The sequence below is a fragment of the Haemaphysalis longicornis genome, unplaced genomic scaffold (genome assembly GCF_048455015.1).
Source record: "Haemaphysalis longicornis isolate Haplotype H1 unplaced genomic scaffold, Haemaphysalis longicornis Haplotype H1 scaffold_6, whole genome shotgun sequence".
Lineage (NCBI taxonomy): Eukaryota > Metazoa > Arthropoda > Arachnida > Ixodida > Ixodidae > Haemaphysalis > Haemaphysalis longicornis.
Genome location: NW_027526407.1, coordinates 148,840,467 through 148,864,586, shown reverse-complemented (window position 1 = coordinate 148,864,586; position 24,120 = coordinate 148,840,467). Strand labels below are relative to the sequence as shown.

The 24,120-nt window shown below is 46.9% G+C and overlaps 1 protein-coding gene across 1 annotated transcript in view; it reads right to left on the bottom strand.

Moving 5' to 3' along the window:
- Positions 1-1,077: 1,077 nt before the first annotated feature.
- The window catches only part of LOC144141982 (uncharacterized), a 48,707-nt gene continuing 25,664 nt past the window's right edge, over positions 1,078-24,120 (bottom strand). The window contains exons 3-5 of the mRNA XM_077673412.1: positions 16,845-16,918; positions 4,073-4,153; positions 1,078-2,151 (exon numbers count right to left, since the gene is read on the bottom strand). Coding sequence (XP_077529538.1) covers positions 2,003-2,151; positions 4,073-4,153; positions 16,845-16,918 — 304 coding nt within the window. The 3' untranslated portion in view covers positions 1,078-2,002. The remainder of the gene's footprint in view (positions 2,152-4,072; positions 4,154-16,844; positions 16,919-24,120) is intronic.

Sequence of the window (24,120 nt, the reverse complement as noted above, 5' to 3'; positions counted from 1 at the left end):
AAGAGACAGAGATCCGGCACAAATCGGAAAATAATCGTAAGCTTAGGAACACACAAAAACTAAAAAAGCCTCTTGTAAAAGCGCCATTTGTAGAAATATATACAACAGTCGTAGAAAACATCTTGAGGGGTAATCTGCAAGGTCAGGGAATGTGTGTTTCCTGCTTGTGCAAAAACAGTGGAGTTTTATTGCTTCAAACCACAGTTCGATGAAACTTGTGGAAGGAATGAAGGAGTAAGCAACCATTTATTGAAGCTGAGGACTTTCGATTTCGATGATGGGGGAGGTCCCTAGTTCAGAACACCACTGAGTCTGGCCATCTCCTGGGCCTGGCTGACTAGATGGAGCTGGTCTTCCAGGCTCATGTTGGCCAGGGATGCCTCCAATAGATTAGTTACTTAATGGTGTCGAGTCTGCATGTGAATTGCTGTTGCACCTCCAGATAATGTGGTATGGTGCTGGAGTGTTGCTGCTTCAGGTTAGAAAATCTAAGAAATATTTTCCAGGGTTCTTGAGGCTATACCTGTGGAGGTTTGGGTATATATTTGTTTGTGTCTGTCTCCAGGAGGTGGCTTCCATTGCATGCAACCGTTTTCAAATGGTCCGATTCAGTGTCCTCGCTGCTCTGAGTGTCTCTAGACTTTCCCCATAGCCATGACGAAGTGGGGTGAAAATCAGGGTGTTCTCTCCTGCCCGGTCTGTCAATTCACGGGCACTGGTTGTATGAGATTCGCGCCCCACAGACCCCTCGAAGAAGGGCGTGTTAGGTCAACCTGCGCGTTTCAAGGTTCTTTGCTTAATCTTCTTCCTGTGGAGAACAACAAAATTGTGAATATTTCTCAGACCTGAGTTTGTGTCTACCATTTTGGCACTGCGTGACTAATTATTTTATTTTAAGCAAGGCCAATATTATCCTATAATTCGAAATCGCGTGTATATTTTGAATAAAGTGCTGTCAGGACCGAACGTCTTTTATTCCATTTTTTACACAATTTAGTATAAAAATATTTCAATGAAAATTATTGTGACAAAAAGCCAACCCAAGGTTGTCAAGCCTTAAACAGAATTTCAGGCACCATGCTTTTAGTTACATTTTTATAGATAGCCGCCGATCATTCAATAGCCATTATGATACATAGAAATTATATGCATTGCCCTTACCGTAGTTGATAAATTGAACTTTGGCTGTGCCTTGGAAGCTTCGCTAAAAAAAAAAAAGGCGGCTCTAGCAAATTGTGCACAGTTCCGCGGTGATGCAAGACAATCTTACCTTTCTGGAAAGTGCGCAAATTTTATGTTAAATGCCCTCTCTCCAGTGCAACGCTATATATGCATTGCTACGGTGGCTAGAATGATGTCTTTTGGCGGATTCAAAGCGTTGTAACCTTTATTGGAAAATGTCTGGCCAAGTTTATACGTAGTACAACGTTACACAGCACGAGGGGCCAGTGCGTTTTGCGTACTGTTTATTCAGCCACTAAGTACAAAACAACATGTCCGAAGTACGAGATACCAAATTAAATTACTCAGGGCACAAACATTTGCGCACTTGCTTTGAAGGCGTGATTTGTTGATGTCTACAAAAAAATTCCTTGATGCAACATACCATTGTAAATGGTTTATTCGCTTTGTTTATTTGTCTCACGGCGCGATTTACGCCAGCAAGAAGACTGGCACATGCCACAACAGAATTAGGGTTCTGTTATAACACAATATTATATTAGACTCACTAAACTCTAAATATTGCACGCCAAACTGCACTTAGCATTAACACACTGCGCACAACACACCGTAATTATAAAAAATCAACGCGGTGAAGAGTTTGCCGTTAGGCCACCACTGAGCAGTAGTGGTTGACACAACACTAAAACTATTAGGCCAATGTTGATAACGCGCTGCGGCTACGTATTTGTCAAAATACAAAATACACAAAAAGCCCGCAAATTCATTTGGACTTCTAGTCTTGCCAACCTAATCCCTGGGCCATTTTAAAAGAAAGTATCTATTCGTGTGGCAGGGCATCTTGCAGGCACTTTTCGTCCGAGACAGGCAGCTTCCTTGTAGCGCCGCAGAACAGGTCGTACACGAAGTGACAGTGCAGGATCGGCTTCGACAAGGCGGTACCGGGAGCGTACAGCACGCATTCAGTATCTGGGGAGGACGTGGAAAGTTGCGGAGGCAATGTGAAAGGATAAGTTTAAGTCAATTAAAAAACTACGAGACCAAGTGTTAGAACTACGAATTAACCCATTATGTTCCTGTGTATTAAGGGACTCTCAAACACTTCCAGTAAACGATTCCGCTTTTTGATTTGCGTCGTGCTCACTGAGAAAGCTATATGTACCGCAAAAAACGAGCCACACTGCGTGATTTGTTCGTCGCAGCAGATACGCTATCAGTTTCTGCTGTGATCTTTCCGCGTTGTTTTTAATGTGGCTATCGAATGATTTCGTTGCCTCCGCTGAATGAAAGCAGGCCAATAGCAGCTACATCTTTGTGATGACGTAATTCGAGCGGTAGAAGAATGCCTAGACCAGGAAACAGAGTAAAAGCTTTTGAGAATATTTTAGGTTATCTGAGGGGCCTAAAAGTTTTTTTTGGCTTAGGTACTTTCGGATCCCCTAATCAAAGTACTGGATGTGTTAGTTCATTGCGTTATGCAAGCATTTATATGTCTAAAGAAGTTGAAGAAGTGTTGCAGTGTCGATATAAAATATTTATAGATAAGGTCAACGAAGATACAAATACGCAAACGCCAGTGTAATTATGGTTTTGTGTCATCTCATATATTGTACGATGAGTTCTGTAGAAAGCTACAATATAAAACTAATTTTAATAACCTCCATTAAAGTATCGCACATGGTGGTATACCGGAACCACACAAGACATTGTAACGGTCATTAAAAATATAGCAAATTTGGAACTGGTAATTCTTCGTGCTCAGCTAACAGAAATTTATTGGGATAATAACGACGCATGTCCTTACAGGGATAAAGCAAGCCGATTTGGCGGAGGGCAATATACGTGCTTATGTTATCTCGTTGCTTGAGAGGTTGATTTGTTTTGTTTTTGACCAGAATGCACATTTAGACAACAGCGATTATATTCATTAAACCTGTCATACCAGTCTGGTGCGATAACCACTACGCTACCGGCGGGGCTTATTAAACCTGTCGTTCATATAGTATGTTGTAGATACAAGGAGTAGTACACGCCTAATGGTTTTTAATGAATACTTTTGTGTGTGCTGCGATATTTTTCGAGATTTTTGGGTTCTGTCTTTATTGTGTGAGCAAGGCGTATTGTGGGTGCTTTCGGGCCCGGGGACCATTTTAAAGGTTTTATTCGTTTTTTTGTGTGTTTTTGGTGTTCAAACATTCCCGGGAATCATTATTTCCTGTTCGCCTGTAACAAACAGTGAACTTTTTTTTCGCCAAATGTACGTTTCTTGAGACGCTGAGAGTTGCACAACTGGTCTTTCGTTACGATTTTTATATATCGATTTAGATTTTTTTTTCAGAAATTCTTGCTTTTCTAGACGTGTCTTTTTTCATTCCTGAACAACAGACATGTTTTATTTTGTTAGGTCTATTAACGACGTTGTCTTTTCTTAGAATTTTTGAATACATGATAAATATGCCACGATTTTTATCCCGTTTTATTCTTGCCATACATGAGAACAATATTTCCTCTCACAGTGAGATATCTGCTCGTTGTATGTTTCCCATTCGAGCAGGCGCTACAGGCCTGTTACAGCAGAGAAAAACAACGTTGCTAAAACTAATGGTCTACTAAACGTATATTTAGGTACGAAGATATAAAGTTTTCATTCAATGAAAGCTGCTTGCACAATCTCAGTGAATTCGATTACTTTATCTCTTCCAAAATTTTGAGACTTCCTGGCAGCAGATGATTGCCATAGTAAGCTTTTCACTCCTGGAACCCTGGCTTAAGTTGTAGTCAGAGCGATAAACTTTTGCTTTTTGCTTGCACACCTACAGGCTTCAGGATGTAAAAATTGCCTTTCAAGTTCCCGCAAAGCAATTTTCGGGGCAGATAAGCAACCGCTCACCATTGTTGGGAGAAAGGGAAGCCACGATCTTGCAGTTCAAGCAGTCCGAGAAAAGCACTTGATATTTTCTCAGCACGTTTCCTGCAAATTGTACAATTTATTACATAAACACGCCGTCGTAAGCCCTTTGAAGAGACTTCCTACTACGAGCAGGCTGAAGCAGGCCCGCCGTGACCGTCTTGTTGATATAAAAGCTTTTGACCGCTATTCAGAAAGCCTCTTTAGTCTTCGACAATCACAGCTTGTTAGAGTTGCCATACTGCGTTGCCATTACGAATTTACATGACGGCGGTTTTCAAAACGTGCGCAGCGGGGGAACGTTATTTAATAATATTTCGTCGGATGCCAAAGGTGGCGAACATGCCAGTAGTACCAAAAAAAATGAAGCTGGCAAAAACAGTGCAAGCCACTAATACTTCTGTGATGGTCGTGCGTGTCCTGACTTCTCCGAGCCAGATGAAAAAACTTTGGCCGCAGGAAGTTTTCTCGCGGGAACGCGTGGCAGCATCGTAAAGGACACGTTTCCTTTTCGCCTCGGGGCGAGACAGGCTTCCCTTCGCTTTACGCGTCCCTGGCGGGTACGTTGACAGCTGCATCGTCCCTCGGTGCTTGTGGCCGGCCCTTCTCGCCCTTCCCCCCGCCGCTGCTCCGACGTAGGAGGAGGAGCAGATAAAGAAGAGCGAATGAAGAGGATCGTGGTTGGACTTGGGGTGACCGCCTTGTTATTTGGACGCAGCTTTAGGAGGAATCCTAAAGCGCGCCCCTCCGAGGAGCCCGCACGCTGCCAGCGTTTCCTGACCTGGTCTACACCTCGAGCCCGCCGAGCTACCTGTCGTGCCAGGCCTCCCCTTCCTGACCGCGGCTTAGAGCTCGAGCTCTCCGAACTACCGGTCCAGTACTGCCTCCCGTTTCTGCCCTCCGATTCACCGCGCAGACCTTTGGAGCCACCGGCCCTGCACTGCCTCCGTCTCCTGGCCCCGAGACCCAATTGGCCCGTCGGCGTCCCGTCGACGTTTGACCACCCCTGCAACCCGATCGATTCCGCCCAACCTGGTGAGGAAGCCGGCACCACCGAGGCACCCAACTAAACCAATTTTTAATGTTTTTCGCCGGCCTCAGTGTGTCTCATTTCGTCCAAGCTCTGCGTGGACCCACCTTAATATAAGTTTGTGACTAACCAATTAACGAGCCTCACACTTCTCATGGGCTTACTAAACTAGCGGTTACAAATGGTGTATGATGTTCCTTGCTTACCATACGCAAAACATTGCACAAAAACCGATCGCCATGACATTTGTAAAACGCAGGAAATATATTGCGGTTCGGCGCTTACCTAAAGATCGGCCTCGCGCCAGCTGGGGAAGAAATTGTTTACTGAGCAACAGTGTGATTTCAAATACAGTGGACATAGAGGCACTGGAAGGATCGGATGAATACACTCCATTTTCCTCGTTACACAGACGTCCGTTGCATTACCGAATATTGGGAGGAACACAGCTACCGCCGATCACCATAGCGAGACCACCGACTACACGTAAAGCTATGGCGACGTCTGTGCAGGTGCTTATTCCGGATCTCGCCGAAACGCAGGACTGGACTGCAAGCCCTACGGCGTAGAAATTGTTGCGCATTACTGCTTAGTTGCTGCCTACAATGCTAGAATCATTGATTGCCGTGGTAGCAGATCACATTAGGCCAAGTCTTCAACGAACACCGATCAGGGGGCATGAAAGCACCAAACGGATGGGGCGTTTTCACCTATTACCGCTAGATTACTTTAAAGAGTATCGGCACTCGTTTCTACTATTGTTCCGTGCCCACACCGTGATCATTGGTCAGTTCGCATCACATGACATTTTCATACGCTGCGACGGTTCATGGGCACCGGCATTTTGTTGTTTTTGCGTTTTCGGTTGGTCAGCTGTGGTAGTCTTAGCTTGTCCTCCCTGCTCTGCGACTGGGCGTGACTGGGCGCGTTCAGAACGCGAACCAAGGATCACGCGTTTCACCGCATTTCAGCTGCCGAAGTGTGTCCGAAGATGCTGTGTTTTTGTGTTTTCCGCGGTGTTCTTTACAAATAACCTCGTCGAAGATAGCGGTGACGCCATTGAAGCGGCGATCTGGACAAACTGATCAACACCAAAACTGCCGCCGTTGCTTCCTTGCTTGCCTCAGTGACTGTACTTTGTATCTCATTTAGTGAGACTACTTCCGCCCTCTTTTCTTCATCATACAGGTCAGTTGCTAATAGTAGCTGAACGATATAGTTTCACATGTAATGTTGTCTTGCTTAGGTTGTTTTCATTCTCTGAAGCCTTGTGTGAACCAATTCGCTCCTTATTCGTGATGTCATGCGGGGATGTTGAACCTAGCCCGGGTCTTGACGATTATCGTCTGTCAGAAGTCTTAAAAATTGTCAGGAACATGAACGGACGTGCTATTCATTTGGAATCCCTTCAGAATGTGATATCTTCTGTTGTCACAGAATTACAGCAGCAACGGCTACATTATTCGATGGAAATATCGGATATTAAAAGAAAGAATTGACAAATACGACAACCAAACCGCAGTACCGAATGTTTTTGTGAGAAGAGCTGGACGCATGCGTGAAAAGGTGGCCCATGTCGAGAGCGACACTTGCGCATTTTGTTCTAGGCGTGACCAAGGAGAAGATCAGGCGCGGCACGATAAATTGCTGTTTTATATTATTTCTGATACTAAAACTGAAAACTCGACGGAATCCAAGACAGGGTCTTAAGAATACCTGCATCAAAGTATCTGGTGAGAACATATCCCGTGCAGGTAAAATTTATCAGTTTATTACAGCCGAGGGGCGTCCACTGATTGTCACATTTCTTAAGTCTAAAAGTAGATCAGTGGTATTTTCTAAAAATACGAACCTAATAAGAGTGAAATACCATGAACCAGGACTTATCAGCAGCACGCTCCGCGTTGTCTCAGTGGCTATGGCGCTGTGCTGCTGAGCCTTAGGACGCGGGTGCGATTCCCGGCCGCGGCAGCTGCCTTTGTGATCCAGGCAAAAAACGACGACGGCTATGCGTTCGAGGTTTAGAGCACGTTAATTATCCCCAGGCGGTCAAATTTATTCCAGAGCCTCCTACTACGACGTGCGTCATCGCCTGTGTAACGTCGGACCAATAAACCTCATAATCGATCTTCTCTCCAAGCAAAAAAAATTGCTCAAAATTTGAAAGAAGCTAAAAGTACCATTGAACTTACGCGCAAAAAAGCTGGTTGTCAACGACAACCCTTTACCCGCACAATACAGATGACGATTGTTACTACGCAGTCACTGTTGTTAGTACGCGCAAAGCACCTCCTTCAACCTTCCTGTCTCGGCGTGTCAGTAGCCAGGACAACATGAGGGGCAGTAGTCAAAATTGAAATGCTTCCAAACGTCCCGTTCTTTTTCAAATGTACACAGCCCTATTCCCGAAAGAGATATGTTGCGTGCACTAAATAATGATAATAACTGCGGGTATTATTGCACTAACTTGAGTGTCCTCTAAATTGAAAACTTTGTAGTTGTTTCGCAGCGACTGACAGTGTGTCTTCTTTCGCTAAGATCGCCATGGGAAAGGTGGCGGGTATGTTCTACTTCCTATTATTTATAGTATGGAGTTTTCGCGTTTGCCAATAGTCTTGCTTTGGTATTTTAGGTGTGAACTTCAAGTAAATGTGTTTGACGCGATACCGACCACAATCAAGCAGTGCTTCCTTTTATGATCAAATACAAGATTGTTTCTACCAGACCACTTTACGATATCCTGGAGCTCAGATTATACTTTTCTGGGTTTCAATTCTCCTCGCACAAACACGTCGCACGCGTTGTCACTTACTTGCTTCTCAGCCACAGAAGCTAGTCATTTCGTCTCCACTAAGTTCTCCTTAGGGATTTTCGTAAATTAAAATTTTGCCGACGCGGGTCACAAAGCAATCGTCATCAATTTTGGATTCAGTCCATATATTGTCACCAGAAACTATGTCAAAATTTTTCAGCTTTCCGTTCTTAGCGATCATGACGTATTACATTTCGAGCTCACCTTACCGCAAACATCACTTCGTAAACTTTTTTAACAATTATGGACTACAGTAAGGGCACTTATCAAATAATAAATAACGACTTTTCGTTCGAACGACACATTAATACAGCCTTTCCATTTTCACCAATCCTTTCTCGGTATCCCGAACTTCAGTCAAAAGAATACTTTACGATGGATCGCTATATATTTAATGGAAGTGAAATTTTAGTGATTATAAATAAATTGAAACCAAGGTCCGATTCCAGTGTGGACGAAGTCAATCAGAAAACTCTAAAACAAACACAGGTCAATGTTGTTCAAAAGTACTAAAATGTATATTTGCCCAATCGTAACACCTTCACACGTTGCCAGAAGATTGTATAGCATACAACACCAGTACAGAAATCAGTAGATTCTCAAAAACCCCCCGAATACCGGCCAATATCCCTTACTTCTGTGTGCTGTAAAATCATGGAGCATGTTATTGTAGCGTGAGCTACACTGGCCGACGTTTAGGAGTTTCGCGTGGCTCCAGGAGAGCCATGCCCCGCAACCACGGCACGTGACGGCCAGGTCCACTTGATGATCTTGTGAGGGGTGGCCGGGTGTGGAACCGATAGCTCGTGCGTCGTGCTGCGCAAGCGCGACACGAGGCGGCCCGGTCCACTTGATAATCATGCTAGGGGTGGCCGGGTGTTGAACCGATGGCTCGTGCGTCGCAGCAACACCGTCGTGCGCCTGTGGAACCAGCTCAGCGCTGGGGCGATTGGCGAAGCTGAACCGGAGCCGCTTGATAAAATATTAGCAGAGGCTTCGCTCGGCTATGCCAGGATATATGTAGCGTGAGTTAAGGTTCAGTTGATTATGCATAGGTTTCCTGTTTGTCTAGGATTAGCTGATTATCATTCTTTCTGCTGCTAAAACGATTTTAAATCTAATCCAATCAAATCCAGTCCAGTCCAGTGTAGTCCAGTCCAGTCCAGTCACTGCTCCACGCGCATGCGCAGCAGGGCTCTCCAGGAGACACACGAAACGGCTATCAAGCGGCTCCAACGCAGCGTCAGACTTGGTTACTGCGCATCTAAGGCACACAGCTGCGCACACGCCGACGCCAGTGCACCTGCCGCGGCTATGACGTCACTCCTCTGCAATGCGCAGACCGGCGAACGTGCAGACCCAATTTCTACAAACCCGTTCTCCAATTTGATTGGATTTTCAATCCAATCCAACACAACATAATTTATTCAATTCAATTCTATAGAATACAATGCAATTTAATCCAATCCTAAGATCCTCGCGCTTGCGCAGCAAGGTCCTTCAAGGTCCATGCGAAATTGCGCAACCTTGGCCGTGTCATATATACATGTGTCACATAGTGCGTATACCGTGTGTGTCTCACTGAAGCAGCAGTAAGCACGATAATCAAGCTATTCCTAGACAACCAGAAAAGCTAAGAATCACTCGCTGAACCTTAACTCACGCTACGTATATCCTGGCATAGGCGAGCTAAGCCACTGCTGATTTTGTTTTGATACACCTCAGATATTTTCTAGAAGATAATAGCTTTTACATCCCCATGCAGCATAGGTTCAAAGAGTTTTTACCTGTAAGGCTCAACTTTTTAAATGCTAGAAATACGCACAGTATACTTGATATTCGCTTTGCAACTAATTGCGTATTCTTTTGCATCGCTAAAGGGATTGACAGAGTTGAGCATTCCTGTCTTCTAAGTAAAATTAGTGTTCTTAACTTAGATACGTAATATTCGATGAATACACGCTTTTTAACCGCACGTGTTTAATTTAATTGCGCTAATCACTCAAACTGTCCTACAGTATCCGTTAGGTCCTGTGCTCCGCAAGGGTCACTTGCACTGCCTCTTTTGTTCTTAATATGTAAAAAATTTCCCAGCAGTAATTGTATCTAAAATACTATTGAGGCGTTTATTTTTGAGACGAGCCAGATCCACCTAACGCGAATTTGAGGAACAAGCGAAAGTTTGTTACCGGAACTAAATGCAGCTCCGTCAGAGATATTATATATGCATTACATTTCAGCTGGTCTAAGCACAACACCGGCCGCCCTTTTGTTAATGCTATAGTATTCGTCTATGCTGCCAGCTATGCTTTGATTGACTAGAAATCCCACTCCCAGTTCTCTTCTGTCCGCTAGACTAGGGCAACAAAGCAACTGCGCATTTTTCAGCACCGTAAGGGCTTGACCTGTCTTCCTAACCTCACAAAGACCTGTGACATCCCATTTAATGCCCTTTAATTCGTAAAACAACACCTCTAGACTCGGCCCGCTAGATAAAGCTCTAGCGTTAAACGTTGGCACTTCAAGTTTCCAATTTCGGCCTGTCCGGTTTTAGGGATTCTTAGCGCCCTCTGCGGCGTTACATGTCTGACCCCCGCCGTGGTCAGTTGCTTCGCAGCGATTGTAGATTGAGGGCGCTGGGTTAATTGACATATTCATGGGAGGTTGTGGCCATTACTACACCAGGGTGGCCAGTCCTGCTCTGGTGAGGAAGGAGCAGGAGGAGTAAAACATTTATTGTTTGGAAAAGTCTTGTGAGTAGTGCCCTCAGTTCAGCGCGCCATTGGAGCAACCCGACGTCTTTGCCCATTCGATCAGCGGCAGCTGTCTGCTGGTGCAAAAGCTAGCGAGTTCTCTCTCCCACTGCTCTCGGGAGGGCTTTGGAATAGAGTCAATGTGTGGGTTAGCTTGGAATTCCCATAGCATGTGGTAAAGCGAGGCAGGGACGCCGCAGTGTCCGCACAGGGGATCAAACAGGGTGGGGTGTATGGCGTGCAGCATCTCAGTGTGTAGGTACGTGTTCGTCTAGAGTTGACGAAGAGCAGTCTGTTGGGGCCTGGTTAGTTGCTCAGAAACTGGGAGGTATCGCATTCGGCGAAGCCGGTAATGCTGTGTGATGTCCTTGTACGTGAGAAGGGGCTATACTGTCCTTTCCCCTTCTTCTAGCGGTGCTCAGCTGCCGAAATCTCGAGCGAAGGCATGCGCCGCCTGGTTTCCGCAGAGAGAAGAGTGGGCTCGGGTCCAGAATGTTCTTTTGTTTCTCCGAGGTGGGTGTTGAAGGATGATGCCGAGAGCGATCGTCGTAACTCTTCCTGCCGCATAGTTTCTGTATGCCGTCTGGCAGTCCGTGATGATGGTGGCTGCTCGGGTTTGGGCGATTGCGAGGGCGATTGCCGTCTCTTCTGCTTGCAGCGTTGTTGCCTTCCGTAATTTTAAGCTACTGAGGAGGGAGTGGGGTGTGGCGGTTACCACAGCTTTAACTTCGTACAGGGCATAGTACGCGGCGCCAGTGTATATGTCCTCCTCGGATTTTCGTATTGACGTTGAGCTACTTCTGCCCTAGCCACTCTTCGTGCTTGATGGTGTTCGGGATGCATGTTCCTCGCCAAGGGGTGAAGTTTCAGTATTTTCGTCATTTCTAGAGGGACTATGGCCGCGTCTTTCGTTTCCGTGAGAGCGCTAAGCTTTAAGGAGGTCAGAACTGATCGACGGTGGTCATGAGGCCGAGACAGACTTGCTGCGCCGTGAGATGGGCTTCTACAAATTTTTCTATGGTCTTGTGTATCCCAAATGCTGCAAGACATTCGGCGGACGTTGTTGGTTGGAGGGCCAAGGCTTGTTTGTAGGCTTCCCTAGTAAGAGCGTTAAGCATTTCTTTGTCTGCTATTTGAAGGATCGTGTTGGGGTTACGTATGCGAGGCGCGAAATTATAAATACTTGAACGAGCTTTATTGTATCTTGTTTTTTTATGCCATACTTTTGAGTCGATACTCGGCGTATCATTCTCACTATCTGAGCAGTGGATGAGTCCGGTTTCTGTAGTAGGCGGGTGTTCTTGCTGTCTTCTTGAAAAGTCATGCCGAGAATTTTGATGTGATCTATGCGTATACCGTTCATCATTATATAGAACGAGGTATCTGGGTGATGACGACATTTTTGCAAAAGCAGGAGTTGGGATTTTTGAGGAGCGCGGACGAGTCCGCATTCTTTCGCGTACGTGTGTACAGTATCTGCAGCCTGTTTCAATCTCTCCTGCATTTCCGCTTCTGACCCTTTGGCAATCCATATTGTTATTTCGTATGCATAAAGAACATGTTTTATGTCTGGAATGCTTCCACGTTTTTGGGGCATTTTTACGATTGCGATGTTGAACATCATCCGAAATAATACAGCGCCTTGCGGCATGCCTCTGCTTCCATATTTGTGTATTTCGGACTGCAGGTCGCCTAATTTGAGGATCGCCTGTCTGGCGGTTAAAAAATCTCTAACGTAGCCGTATGTATGTTCGCCGAAGTCTAAGAGGCGAGATTTTTTAGCATGGCTGTGCGGGATAAGTTACCAAATTCTTCCTTTAGATCAAGTGCGAGAATTGCCTTGGGTGCATTTTTGTTTGCGCTCTCAAAAATTTCTTTTTAATTGTAGTATTATGTCCCGCGTCGATAGCTTTGGCCGGAATCCAAACATTGTGTGTGGCATGCGATCGGTGTCCTCGAGGTAGTTCTACAGTCTCTGTAGAATGACCTGCTTCATGAGTTTTCCACGCATGATGTTAAAGAAATAGGGCGTAGGTTCTCTATACATGGAGTTTTCCCCGCATTTGGCAAGAGCCCCACTTCTGCCTCTTTCGATTCTTTGGGAAGCTTGCTCCCGGTCCAACACTCGTTCACATAGTTAGTGAGGTGCTCTATAGAAATGTCGTCGAGGTTGATTGGTGTTTGATTGGTGATCTTGTCTTTGCCAAGAGTGGTGTTTCCCGGAGTTCGGGAAGTGCTGCGCGTACTTCTCCCATGGTGATGAAGTTGTCTAAATCCAAGTTCGGGGATCCTGTGGAATCAGGGAGCTGATCCTGTTGTACTTCAGGGAGGTATCTGTCCCTAAGCGCAGTGATGAGTGACTGCTCGCTTCCTTGAAATTTATGCATTATATTTTGCATTGTCTTGCAAGTTTCAGTTTTACTTTGGCAGTGCGTTACCGGCAATCTTCGCCGGAGTCAGGCTGCACCCCAAGCCTCAATTTTTGCAATTCCCTCCACACGCAGAATATTTTTAATTCGGTAGGAATTGTCCAGCACCGGGGTTCGAACCACGGTCCTTCTGCTCGTGAGGTGGATGATCTACCTCTACGCGACCGCTGCACCTCGATTAGGCTTAACAACAGGTACAAACTCAAGGTGGTACAGGGCTACGCCCCTACATTCATCCATGACGACCAGCTAGTTGAACGCTTCTATGAAGATGTCGAATCGGCAATTGGTAAAGTAAACACACAGTATACCGTAGTTATGGGAGACTTCAATGCTAAAGTAGGCAAGAATCAGGCTGGTGACAAGGCAGTTGGAAACTATGGTGTGGGCTGTAGAAATAGCAGGGGGGACACCCTTGTCGAGTTCACGGAACAGAAATATCTACGCCTCCTGAATACCTTCTGCAAACGGGAGAGCCGGAAGTGGACGTGGAGGAGAACGACTGGGGAGAATAGAAACAAAATAGACTTCATAATATGTTATAACCCTGGCGTCGTGCAGGATATGGAAGTGCTCGGAAGGGTAAAGTGTAGTGACCACCGTATAGTGAGATCTCTGATTAGGCTAGATTTTAGGAGGGGCCCCAACGTGCTAGTACGAAAGAAGCCGATCAATGAGCTAACCGTAAAACGTAAAGTTGAAGAATTCAGGATCGTGCTGCAGAACCGATATTTAGCTCTCAGCGAGGAAGCACTGTTTGCGATACAGGAAGCCATCGACAATCGTACACGCATTATCACGCTGTGTGCAGTAGAAGTGGGCGGCACCATGGCTTGACAGGATAGTGGTATACTCTCCCATAAGACGAAAGATATAATTACGAAACGGCAAAGCATCACGATCTCCACCCCAGCCGAGAGAATTGAACTAGCGGAGCTTTCGAAGTTAATCAATAGGCGTAAGACAGCTGATATACGGAAGTATATTATGGAGAGAATCGAATATGCTGTAAAGAACGGAGGCAGCCTGAAAGCAGGGAAGAGGAGTCTAGGTGCGGGCAAAAATGAGGTGCATGCACTTAAATAGAAGCAAGGCAATGTGATCACAAATAGGGACAAAATAGTCAAAGTAGCCGAGGAGTTCTATGGGTATCTGCACAGTAGCCGGGACATCCAGGATAATGCCGAAAGAGAAAGTAGTTCAGAGGGGACAGACATCCCACCAGTAACGACAGAAGAAGTGAAGAAGGCTTTGAAAGAAATGAACGGGGGCAATGCATGGGGTGAACATCAGAAAACAGCGGACCTCTTGGAGGATGGTTGGCACATTGTACTAGTAAAACTGGGAAGCCTGTACACGTAATGCCTAATGACCGCAAGTGTACCGGAATCTTGGAAGAACGCGAACATCACACTAATCAATAAGAAAGGTGACATGAAAGACACCAAAAATTACAAGCTGGTCCGCTTACTGTCAGTCGTCAACAAGGTACTTACCAAGGTCATCATCATCACCAGCCTATTTACGCCCACTGTAGGGCAAAGGCCTCTCCCATTATTCTCCAGTTATCTCGGTCCTGCGCTAACTGCGACCAATATATCCTCGCAAACTTCTTGATATCATCTGCCCATCTAATGCTCTGTCACCCCCTGCAACGCTTGCCTTCTCTAGGGATTCACTCTGTTACCCTTAATGACCAACGGTTTTCTTCCCTTTGCTTTACATGCCCTGTCCACGTCCATTTCTTTTTCCTAATTTCTACTAATATGTCCTTAACCCACGTTTGCTACCTTACCCACTCGGCTCTCTTCTTGTCCCTTAATGTTATAGCTATCATCTTGTGTTCCATTGCTCGCTGAGTCGTCGTCCATTTAAGTTGAACCCTCTAAGTGAGCCTCCAGGTTTTTTCCCCGTATGTGAGTAAAAATAAGATGCAGCTGCCATACACTTTCTTCTTCAGGCACAATGGTAGGCTGCCATTCATTATCTGAGAATGCCTACCGTACGCACTCCACCCCATTTTTATCCATCTAATTATCTCTGCCTCAATGTTGGGATTAGGGATCACAACTTGGCCTAAGTAGATATATTTTCTCATCACTTCCACTGCCTCGCCACATATCTCAAACCGCTGTGCTGTCCCGAGGTTGTTGATCATTACTTTAGTTTTCTTCATAATATTTTGAGACCCACTATTCTACTGTGTTTGTCGAGTGCGGAAAGCATGCTTTGCAATTCGTCCCCCGAGTTACTTAGGAAGGCAACGTCATCCGCAAATCTGAGGTTTCTGAGGTATTCTCCATTAACCCTTACTTCCACCTGTTCCAATTTAATGTTCTGAATACTTCTTGTAAACATGTGAATAACCTTCGAGAGATTGAGTATCTTTGTCTGACGCCCTTACTTATAGGCATTTTAGTGCTCTCCTAATGGAGGATTAAGTTATCTGTAGAATTTTTGTAGATATTCTCTAGGATTCTTACATAATACTCATCTACATTCTGGTTCCGTAGGGCCTGAATGACTGCTGAGGTTTCGTCCGAGTCAAATGCTTTCTCGTAATGTATGAAGGCCATATATAGTGGTTAAGTATACTCAGCGCACTTCTCTATCACATGATTGATCCTGTTAATATGGTCCATTGTTTATTATCCTTTATGGAACCCTGGTTGTTCTTTAGGGTGACTGACATCTAAGGATGCAGAAATACTGTTAGTGATTACCTTTCTTTCTTTCTAACTTTCTTCTCGGCTCCTGTCTACTCTGGTGCACCACCCCATGAGCAGTACATTTCACGCCCCAGACACTGCCGACAGATAGCCCGTTGCAGCACTGAAGCTAACCAACAAGACCGAAAAACCCACTATGACTCCACACAACACTCTGTTCGTTTACAACCGGGAGACGAAGTGCTCCTTTGGATTTCTTTTCATACGCCTGGCCTGTGTGAAAAATGTATTCATCGTTTTATTTGTTCATACGTATTCCTCGAAGAAACTTCCCTGTAATTTATCGGGTAACTCCCGTGAATCCTCCCACTGATCTCCGTTGGCGTGGCGTCAAAATTACCCACGTGTTAAGACTGAAGCCCTTCAGGCGTCGTAGCCCAGACGGATTTGCGTGGAGGAGGTTGCTTCCACGTGAGTGGGGAAATAGGAGTGATCATTGCGTACTATAGTGACCAGCGAGTGGGCGATGACCATAATACTAGTGTCTTGTCTTCATCTGTACAATCACCAGCACTGCCTCTTATGCCTGCTCTTCCTCATCTTCATTCCTGTACATAATCATCATCATGGTGTGCGGGCCATTCTAGCGCCCCAGCATCATTATTAAACGTCGCATCAGACCCCTGTCTCTCAATATTAACTAATTGGCGTATTGAAGTATTTTCGTAAATGTTCTACATTTTCATATTCTACAAGAATCTTAGGTAATTATTCACCATATAACAATTTATTAGGTTTAAATTGGCAATTGTTTCGCAAAACCTGCTATCAGTGCACAAAAATCTTGAGCACAGCAATAAACAATCTGGTAATTGTAAACTACTTCCGTGTTTAGGTTTTATGAAACCAGCCGGCTTTTTATTTCTTCACAAAGGATATAATGTATAGACCTGTGATCTCCTATATACACTCTCGAGATAGCAATAGATGATTCCGAAGTAAATGGAAAGTATTTCTAACGTAATACAACAACTATTACTATTCAAAAAGATGTACGTCACCGTTTTCATCTAGATTCTCCATGAGCGTGAAGTAGCTTTCTCCCAGTCGCGACTTGTACCTCACCGTGCTCCTTCTGATGAAAGCAAACAAGAAACAGGGTAATATATTAGCCACACTACATTCGCACACTGCACGACCAAAATAGAGCTATTCATCAATCTTCAAAGTTCCTGGGACAAAGTCATTGCATAAATGTTACGCTCGAGTAATAACTCAAACTGCGAATGATGTTTACCAAAGGCACATCAAAATCAACACGGATGTATGCTTTGTTTGAAAAGAAAAGAGAAAACAAAACCGTGGTGGTCGATATAACTCAAAGACGAGTGATGTTTACCAACGACCCATCGGAAACAACACGCATGTGTGCTTTGTTTGAAAAGGAAACAGAACAGAAAACCCCGGTAGTCGATAAGCCGGTCATTCGCTGTTGTTTTCGAGTTACTGCTTCCACCATTACAGAGGAAGTCAGCATTGCAAGAGCCTTGACGCGTGATTATTCAAGATCCTGCTTCAGACGGAGAATGCAGAGGAGGTACTGTTCTAAAGGAGACTACCCGCCCGGCCGTTTTCTGAGACCATGTAGGAGCACGCACAATTTCACTGACGTTAAAACATAAATATGAACAGGCCGCTAGCGCCAACGTGCTTGAGGGAGCATGGGCTTGTCATGAGGCATGCCATCACAGCCATTCCTGTTAATTTAGCTTGTTCTTACTAGTGCTAGAACTGCTGCAGACGCAAATCTTGTTTGCTTCATGTGACGAGCTCGATAGCCCATTTCCACTTTATTTGATACAGTTTATAGTTTTCACAGCCTTGTTCCGGTGCCTAGATGCCGATTTTTGCGCTAAGATCAAATATTTCGTCTCGTAGGCCTACGGAATGAGCAGAAACTATGCTAGTTTGCTCTCGTGGTGGGGCAGAATGTTATGGCGCCACCACCTCGGTGGTCGTCCAGTGCGCCGGGGCATGCGGGACACGTCCTGACCCCATATATGCACCGATAAACTACGGGACGTTCGTTGGTAACCTTTCAGAACGTACACAGAGCGACGAGTGGCGTTGTGCTCGTCCACGCCCCAGTTGGAGGTAGCCACAAGCGCGTTAAAGTCGTCAAACACCCGGCCCATAGTCAAGCGAAAAGTTGCCGTACACGATCGTAAGGGGCCGCATTCCTTCGGCCGTACACGCCCACCGCCAGCCCACCACCTTCCCACCCTTACCGCTTACCCAAAATTATTTCCGAAACGATGCGACGGCCTTCCAGTTTTAAATGCAGAGCATTTCTTTAACTCACGATGTCACCCGTTCTAGGCGTCCGTAGTAGTCCGCATCGCTCACCTCGACATGCCCGGCTCAGACGTTTCGCTATCGGCGCGATCAACATTCGATAGCGCGCCCAGGCACGTTTCAAGGACACTCTCTCCCCTCTCTCGGACTCAACGTGCGCCAAGGATGCCAATTTTACTGCTGACGAGCGCTCTCTCGTCAGCAGTTGCCACAAGTGCAACAACATTAACGTAACGCAAACTACTTAACGTCGTGCGCCCCCGGAAATGCTCTGCATTTGATCGTGCCCCTCTCGAGGGGGATGTTTCACTGCGTCGCCATGCCAACAGTTTGCCACGCTTTAGTTTCAGTTCCGTATCTCCCCGCCGCGGCCGTGGAGAGAAGGCGGCCGGCCGCGACTCTCGCCACCGCGGCGCTGCGGTTGGGAGTTGCGCTAGGAAAGCGAGCGTCGTCTGCTAGCGGGGAGCGGAACGCGTTCCGCTCGGCATCTCTGGTCTTCGCCACTTCTGGCTGCGCACTGCAAAAGAAATTTAAACACCTTAGTCCTGCATGAAAAATCTTTTTATCTCGTACTGTGCGAACGGGCATGCGGCGTACTACTATTCGATATACATGCACAAATAAAGAACTAGACTTCCATGGGTAAGCTCCGAATACCTACAGTCGCCAGCAAAAATTTGCGGGATGTGCATCGCGCACCCGAGCGGCGCAAAACTGCATTGCTGCGCCATCTGCGATCAGCGAGCGCCGGTTCGAGGTTCAAAAAACTGGCGTGCTACGCGCGCTTTGCGGATGCGTTTCCTTTATTTGTTATCGGGCATCTCTGATCAATCGCTTTCCCGTGATATATTTTCGATATTCGTGGCAGCCGGGGTGGCGCCGCGTGACCATCGCCGTCGTTCTGCTATCACTGGTGCTACAAAATCTGCAACCCGCGGCCACCATTTGCGCCGCGCGCAACGTTGAACAATTGTTCGGCTATGTTCAGAATGCCGACGCAAAAGCCATGTCGTGATCTATGGACGTAAAAAAGATCAATAGTGCGCGCGTGCGTGTGTCTGTGTGTGAGAGAGAGTGAGTGAGAACGTGGGTACGGAGTCCCCGCGAGCTGTTGAAAAATCGTGGATAAAAAAACAAACTCGACCTCTCTAAATGGGGTTCGGTCGGCACCACAATCCCGGGACGCTCGCCGCCGAGTCTACAAAAAGCAGCCGCGTCGGCGGATTGCCTCGAAAGCGCGTCATCCCTATTTCATATTTGCCGCGCATTCGAGGCGCTTTTTCAAAGAAAGTGCTAGGAGTTGTGCCGAGCCTCCGCCAGATGGCGCCACGGGTCCCGCGAGCGATAGAAGACGCAGTGAAACATCCCCCTCGCGAGGGGCAAGATCAAATGCAGAGCATTTCCGGGGGCGCACGACGTTAAGTAGTTTGCGTTACATTAATGTTGTTGCACTTGTGGCAACTGCTGACGAGAGAGCGCTCGTCAGCAGTAATTTGAATGAGTAAACGATATGAGGCGCGTTCGTAGTGTCCAATTCTGTGTTGGCTTTGTGGCGCAGTGGGTAGAGCACCATGTACATTGCGTTCCGCCCGCAGGGTCGAGGGATCGAAACCGGGCGCCGGATAGTATTTTTTTTATATAGTAGGGAGAGGTGCGGTGTGGACTACGAACGTCAACGCGGGTGACATCATGAGTTACTGAAATGCTCTGCATTTAAAACGGCGTGTCATGCAGTTCGGTGGGCTGAGACGTGAAATGATGTCATTCTTTAAAGCTATTACAGCAGTTGCGCCAAGTCTGAACCAGGCCTTTTCTTCCAATGGGCCCTGCTGGTTGAGCAGAAAATATTTTAAATGGAAATCATCTTTTAGTCCACCCTCTGTCGTCCGTCGGCGTCCAGCGTCCGCACCTCTCCTCCTCTCCACACCACCTGTGCGCTAGCGCACGCTGCTCCACCTCTCCGCACCACCTGTGCGCTACGCGCGCTGCTCCCCCACTCCCCTCTCCACTCCAGCTGTCCAATCACGCGCATGCGCACTCCTCCTCCTCTACACTCCCGCTGCTCTGCAAACAAACCCGGTCCGCGCTCCGCTCAGTTGCTTCTTCGGTACTCCGCCGTCCGATGACTGGAGATGGACGCCAACGATTACGTCAGCGAACTGGCTGGCACACCTTCAACTAGCGCCAGCCAGCACACTGTCACAACCGCTAGTGCTCCGGAGACAAGGCTGTACAGAGGAGAGCTCGCGACGCCGAACGTAAACGGTAGCGTCGAGCAGCAGATTTCTCGCTTCGAGAACGAGAAGCCGCTTTGAAACGCCAGCGGCGAGTAGCTGATCCAGACGGCGTTCGGCAACGTGACAACGCTTCGAAACGCCAGCGTCGAACAGCAGATTCCTCGCCTCGAGAACGAGAAGCCGCAAAAAGTTCCCCCTACTCGATAAATAAAGAAGACATTTAACACTCTACTACACGTGTCTTTACTCTAACACACAATTAATACGCTACTACTCCACGGCCTTGCATCCCCTCAGGGTTCCCACGTGGGAAGATGGTTTAATTTTTTTTATTGTATGTTTAACCTAAGCACCGGTAAACTGTCAGCTGAGCAGAATTGCCGTTGTAGTCGTCTCAGCGGCTAATTATCACCAAATTTGTTTTGGGGTAGTTCTGAGAAAAGAAGAATTGCAGCCGTTTTCTGTAACCGTACCTCCTCCTCAGACTATTACAGTCTAAGGAGGAATTCCGTATGGTTTACAGCTTCCCAAAACTATATATTTAAAGTAAATGTGATTCGGCGCAATGCTAACGTCGTCTTCGCGGTCAATTTCAGCATGATGTTTTACATAATAAATACATTAGATTTAGCGCTAGAGCATTCTCCAGAATGTTTGCTTTGCCGCGAGATTAAATTTGGTGACACAACATTTTTCTATGCACCTCATCGACAGACCCAGTTTCAGCATAAATAGCTCCTGTAAAATAAATTTAGTCGTCGACCAATAAATCACTTCAAAGATGAGATTTATTCAATATTGCGCGCCGCGCAAACGGTTGCCGCGTGCTGCGTATTTTGTAGAATACCAGTGATAGCAGAAAGACGGCGATGGTGACGCGGCGCAAGCGCGGCGGCCGCGAATATCAAAAGCATGTCACGGGCAAGCGTGTGATCAGAGAGGCTCGGTAAATAATAAAGGGCAGGCATGCACAAAGCGCGCCTAGCACGCCAGTTCCTTCACCCTCGGCCCGGCACTCTGGCTGCAGATGGCGCAGCAATGCCGTTTTGCGCCACTCTGCCACGCCCTGCACACCACGCAAACTTTCGCTGGCAACTGTATATACTACGGCGAGTGGCTTTGTGTGTTCTGGCGGCTACCTGTGCAGGAGATATACGCCAGCGTGGCGAAGTCAGCTCAACTATTTGAGCATGTTTCGCAGGCGTGGAACTGCCTTTAAGATTTACCTTTCGGTGTACCGGATGAATCGATGGACAGACAGACAGATATTAACAGACCCACAGACACATACACCCAAAGTAACCGCAAAATGACTATTTAAAGGTATCTGCCTTGACTTTTGTAGCGCGGGAAGCGGGCACATTCACGACGTACGTTCCACGTGGAGAGATCCGATGACGTCCTACCATTGGCGGGACATTTAAACTTCCGGTAAAATTTGAGTGTGAAGTCGTAAATTTCAGTCGACAGCGAGGTCGTAAAAGCGAGGTCGTAAAATTCAGTCGACAGCCAAAATACCAAATGCTTCTGAAAATCCATGTCCCGTAAAATACTATTTTCTGCAAACGTACATACGCGCCCGCGTAAAGTTATTAGAGAGTTTTAGCTGACCGTTTCTGACGGTCCGCTCCGCTCCGATAACTAGCAGGAGCGCCATTGCGCATGCGTAGCGCGCTAGGCCGCTAGCGGCGATGCCGCAGCGGGGCTCCGCTCCGCTAACAGGAGCGTCTTAGCGGACCGTCGCGGCAGCTTACGCTACCGCGCGGAATTCCAACATGGCTGCCCCCGCGTTGCGGGTGCGCTCCCTCGAACTGCGTTTCTTCATTTGAAACACGAGCGACGAAATCGCGAAAGCGCTTCTGAATAGGCAAACGTGCCACTCTCCTCAACGAGCTTTAGAACGGAAGCGAAAAATGTCGACGGAAGCGCGGGGCTGCTGCTATGCAGCGCCGAGAAAGACAGCCTTGACTTGGCTATATTCCTAAGTTTGTCGGCTTTTCAAATTTTTTTCTAGAACCATTACACCGTGTAAGCGACTACATCGTATTAATTGAAAGGTGGAATGAGGCACTTAGCACGGTATTTTACTTTTATTTAGCGACCAAATTCCAATTCGTAACTTTACTTTTGCATCGCGTTTTGGTTTGCACACGCACAGGGCACGACCAGTGACGCGAAACATTCCCCGTCGTGGGCGATACGGTTATCGCTTAGCTAAAAGCCTTTCTGCCGCTGACGCTGCGGTTGTGCTTAGCGGGCTGCCGGGAGCATAGCGGAGCGTCAAATACTGTCAGCTAACACTCTCTATTAGCTGCCATGTGACACGTGAATGTAAACCAGCGGGCATGGTTGGGAGTCGCCCAAGAGAAAAACCTTTGTACCTAATGTGAACTAACCATCTTGTGGGGAATTTCTTTTTCCGATGGGCTTTCCTTTCGCACGTGGTAACGAAGAACAAATCGGATACGTATGAGTAAAAATTTTCTTTAGGATTTTATGGCCGCATTACTGCTTATTCACCAGGCAGGGCCATACTGTCGACTAATAATACGCCCAGACACTACGCAAACCATCCACGACATCCGCCGCGTAACACAAGCTACAGCGTTCGCAGATGTCAATCACCACTCAGCACGAAGCACTCTACCGCACATCCGCATAGAATGGTTACGCCGTTCAGCTGTACCCGGCAGTACGGAGGCAGACACGGCTAGTCGCCCGCATACCTTGATGCGACCACTACCATTTTTCCCCGAAGATCCAAGTGGAAACCTGGCATAACAGAAGGAAATTCTCCGGCGCACCACAAGAGCCATCATACCCCCGTGGGGTTTAAACCTCCCTGGTGACTTAACTCGCCGAGAGGAGGTTGCGCTGCGGAGAATACGTGTTCGGATGGCCTTTACGCCGTATGTGACTGCCTGTTGGCCATCGCCGTACCGCGGCCCATACGACTCTACCTGCCCATTCTGCGATTCCGCCGTACAGAATTTGAATGTTCAGCATCTCCTGTGCACCTGCCCCGGACTGCACCAGTACCGATTACGGCACCTTCGTGCAACCGGCCTCCACCCTGGCCGCCCTCCATACCTGCAGCGCTGGGTTCATGGACCATTTCATCGGCACCTTCTGGACTTTATGCGAGAGCCAAACTTGTTCGTGTACCTGTGATTCATGCACCGTTATGCCGCAGGGCAAACTTTCGAATAAAAAAAATATAATTTAAGTGGCACGAATTTTTGTACTGATCGGAACTAATTTACGTTTCGCGTTCAAAGACGGTAGGTACTAATAAGGAACATTTACATTTCATCTGCTCTCTAATCCTGTTACTAAGGAATAGTCGGCTTTGAGTGCGATGGGGTAAAACATTCTTTCCTACATTTGTCTGCGCTTTCACTTCAATTGAAGTCGAATTTGGCGGCATTTCTCACGAATGGGAGCAGAATTTCCTGAACGTTTTGCATCCGGACATTCGCCAAAATCCGCAGCCCGTGGCCCGGGTGGTGCATCACCGGGTGTACGAAGGCTTTTAAATAATATCCGTTACCCCAAGTACAAACCACGTTCCTGGAACGCTTCATCGCGTCCCCCTCACTTCCAAGTAAGCGCCTCGTGCTGTTTGGCGACGCCGACGGGAGTGCCACAGACCACTGTTAGCCACGGACCGGTCTGATTCGTGGCGCTGATGGCTTCCGCAATTAAAGTGTCATATCATTCGTTCGTTACAAAAAGAACAACGCTG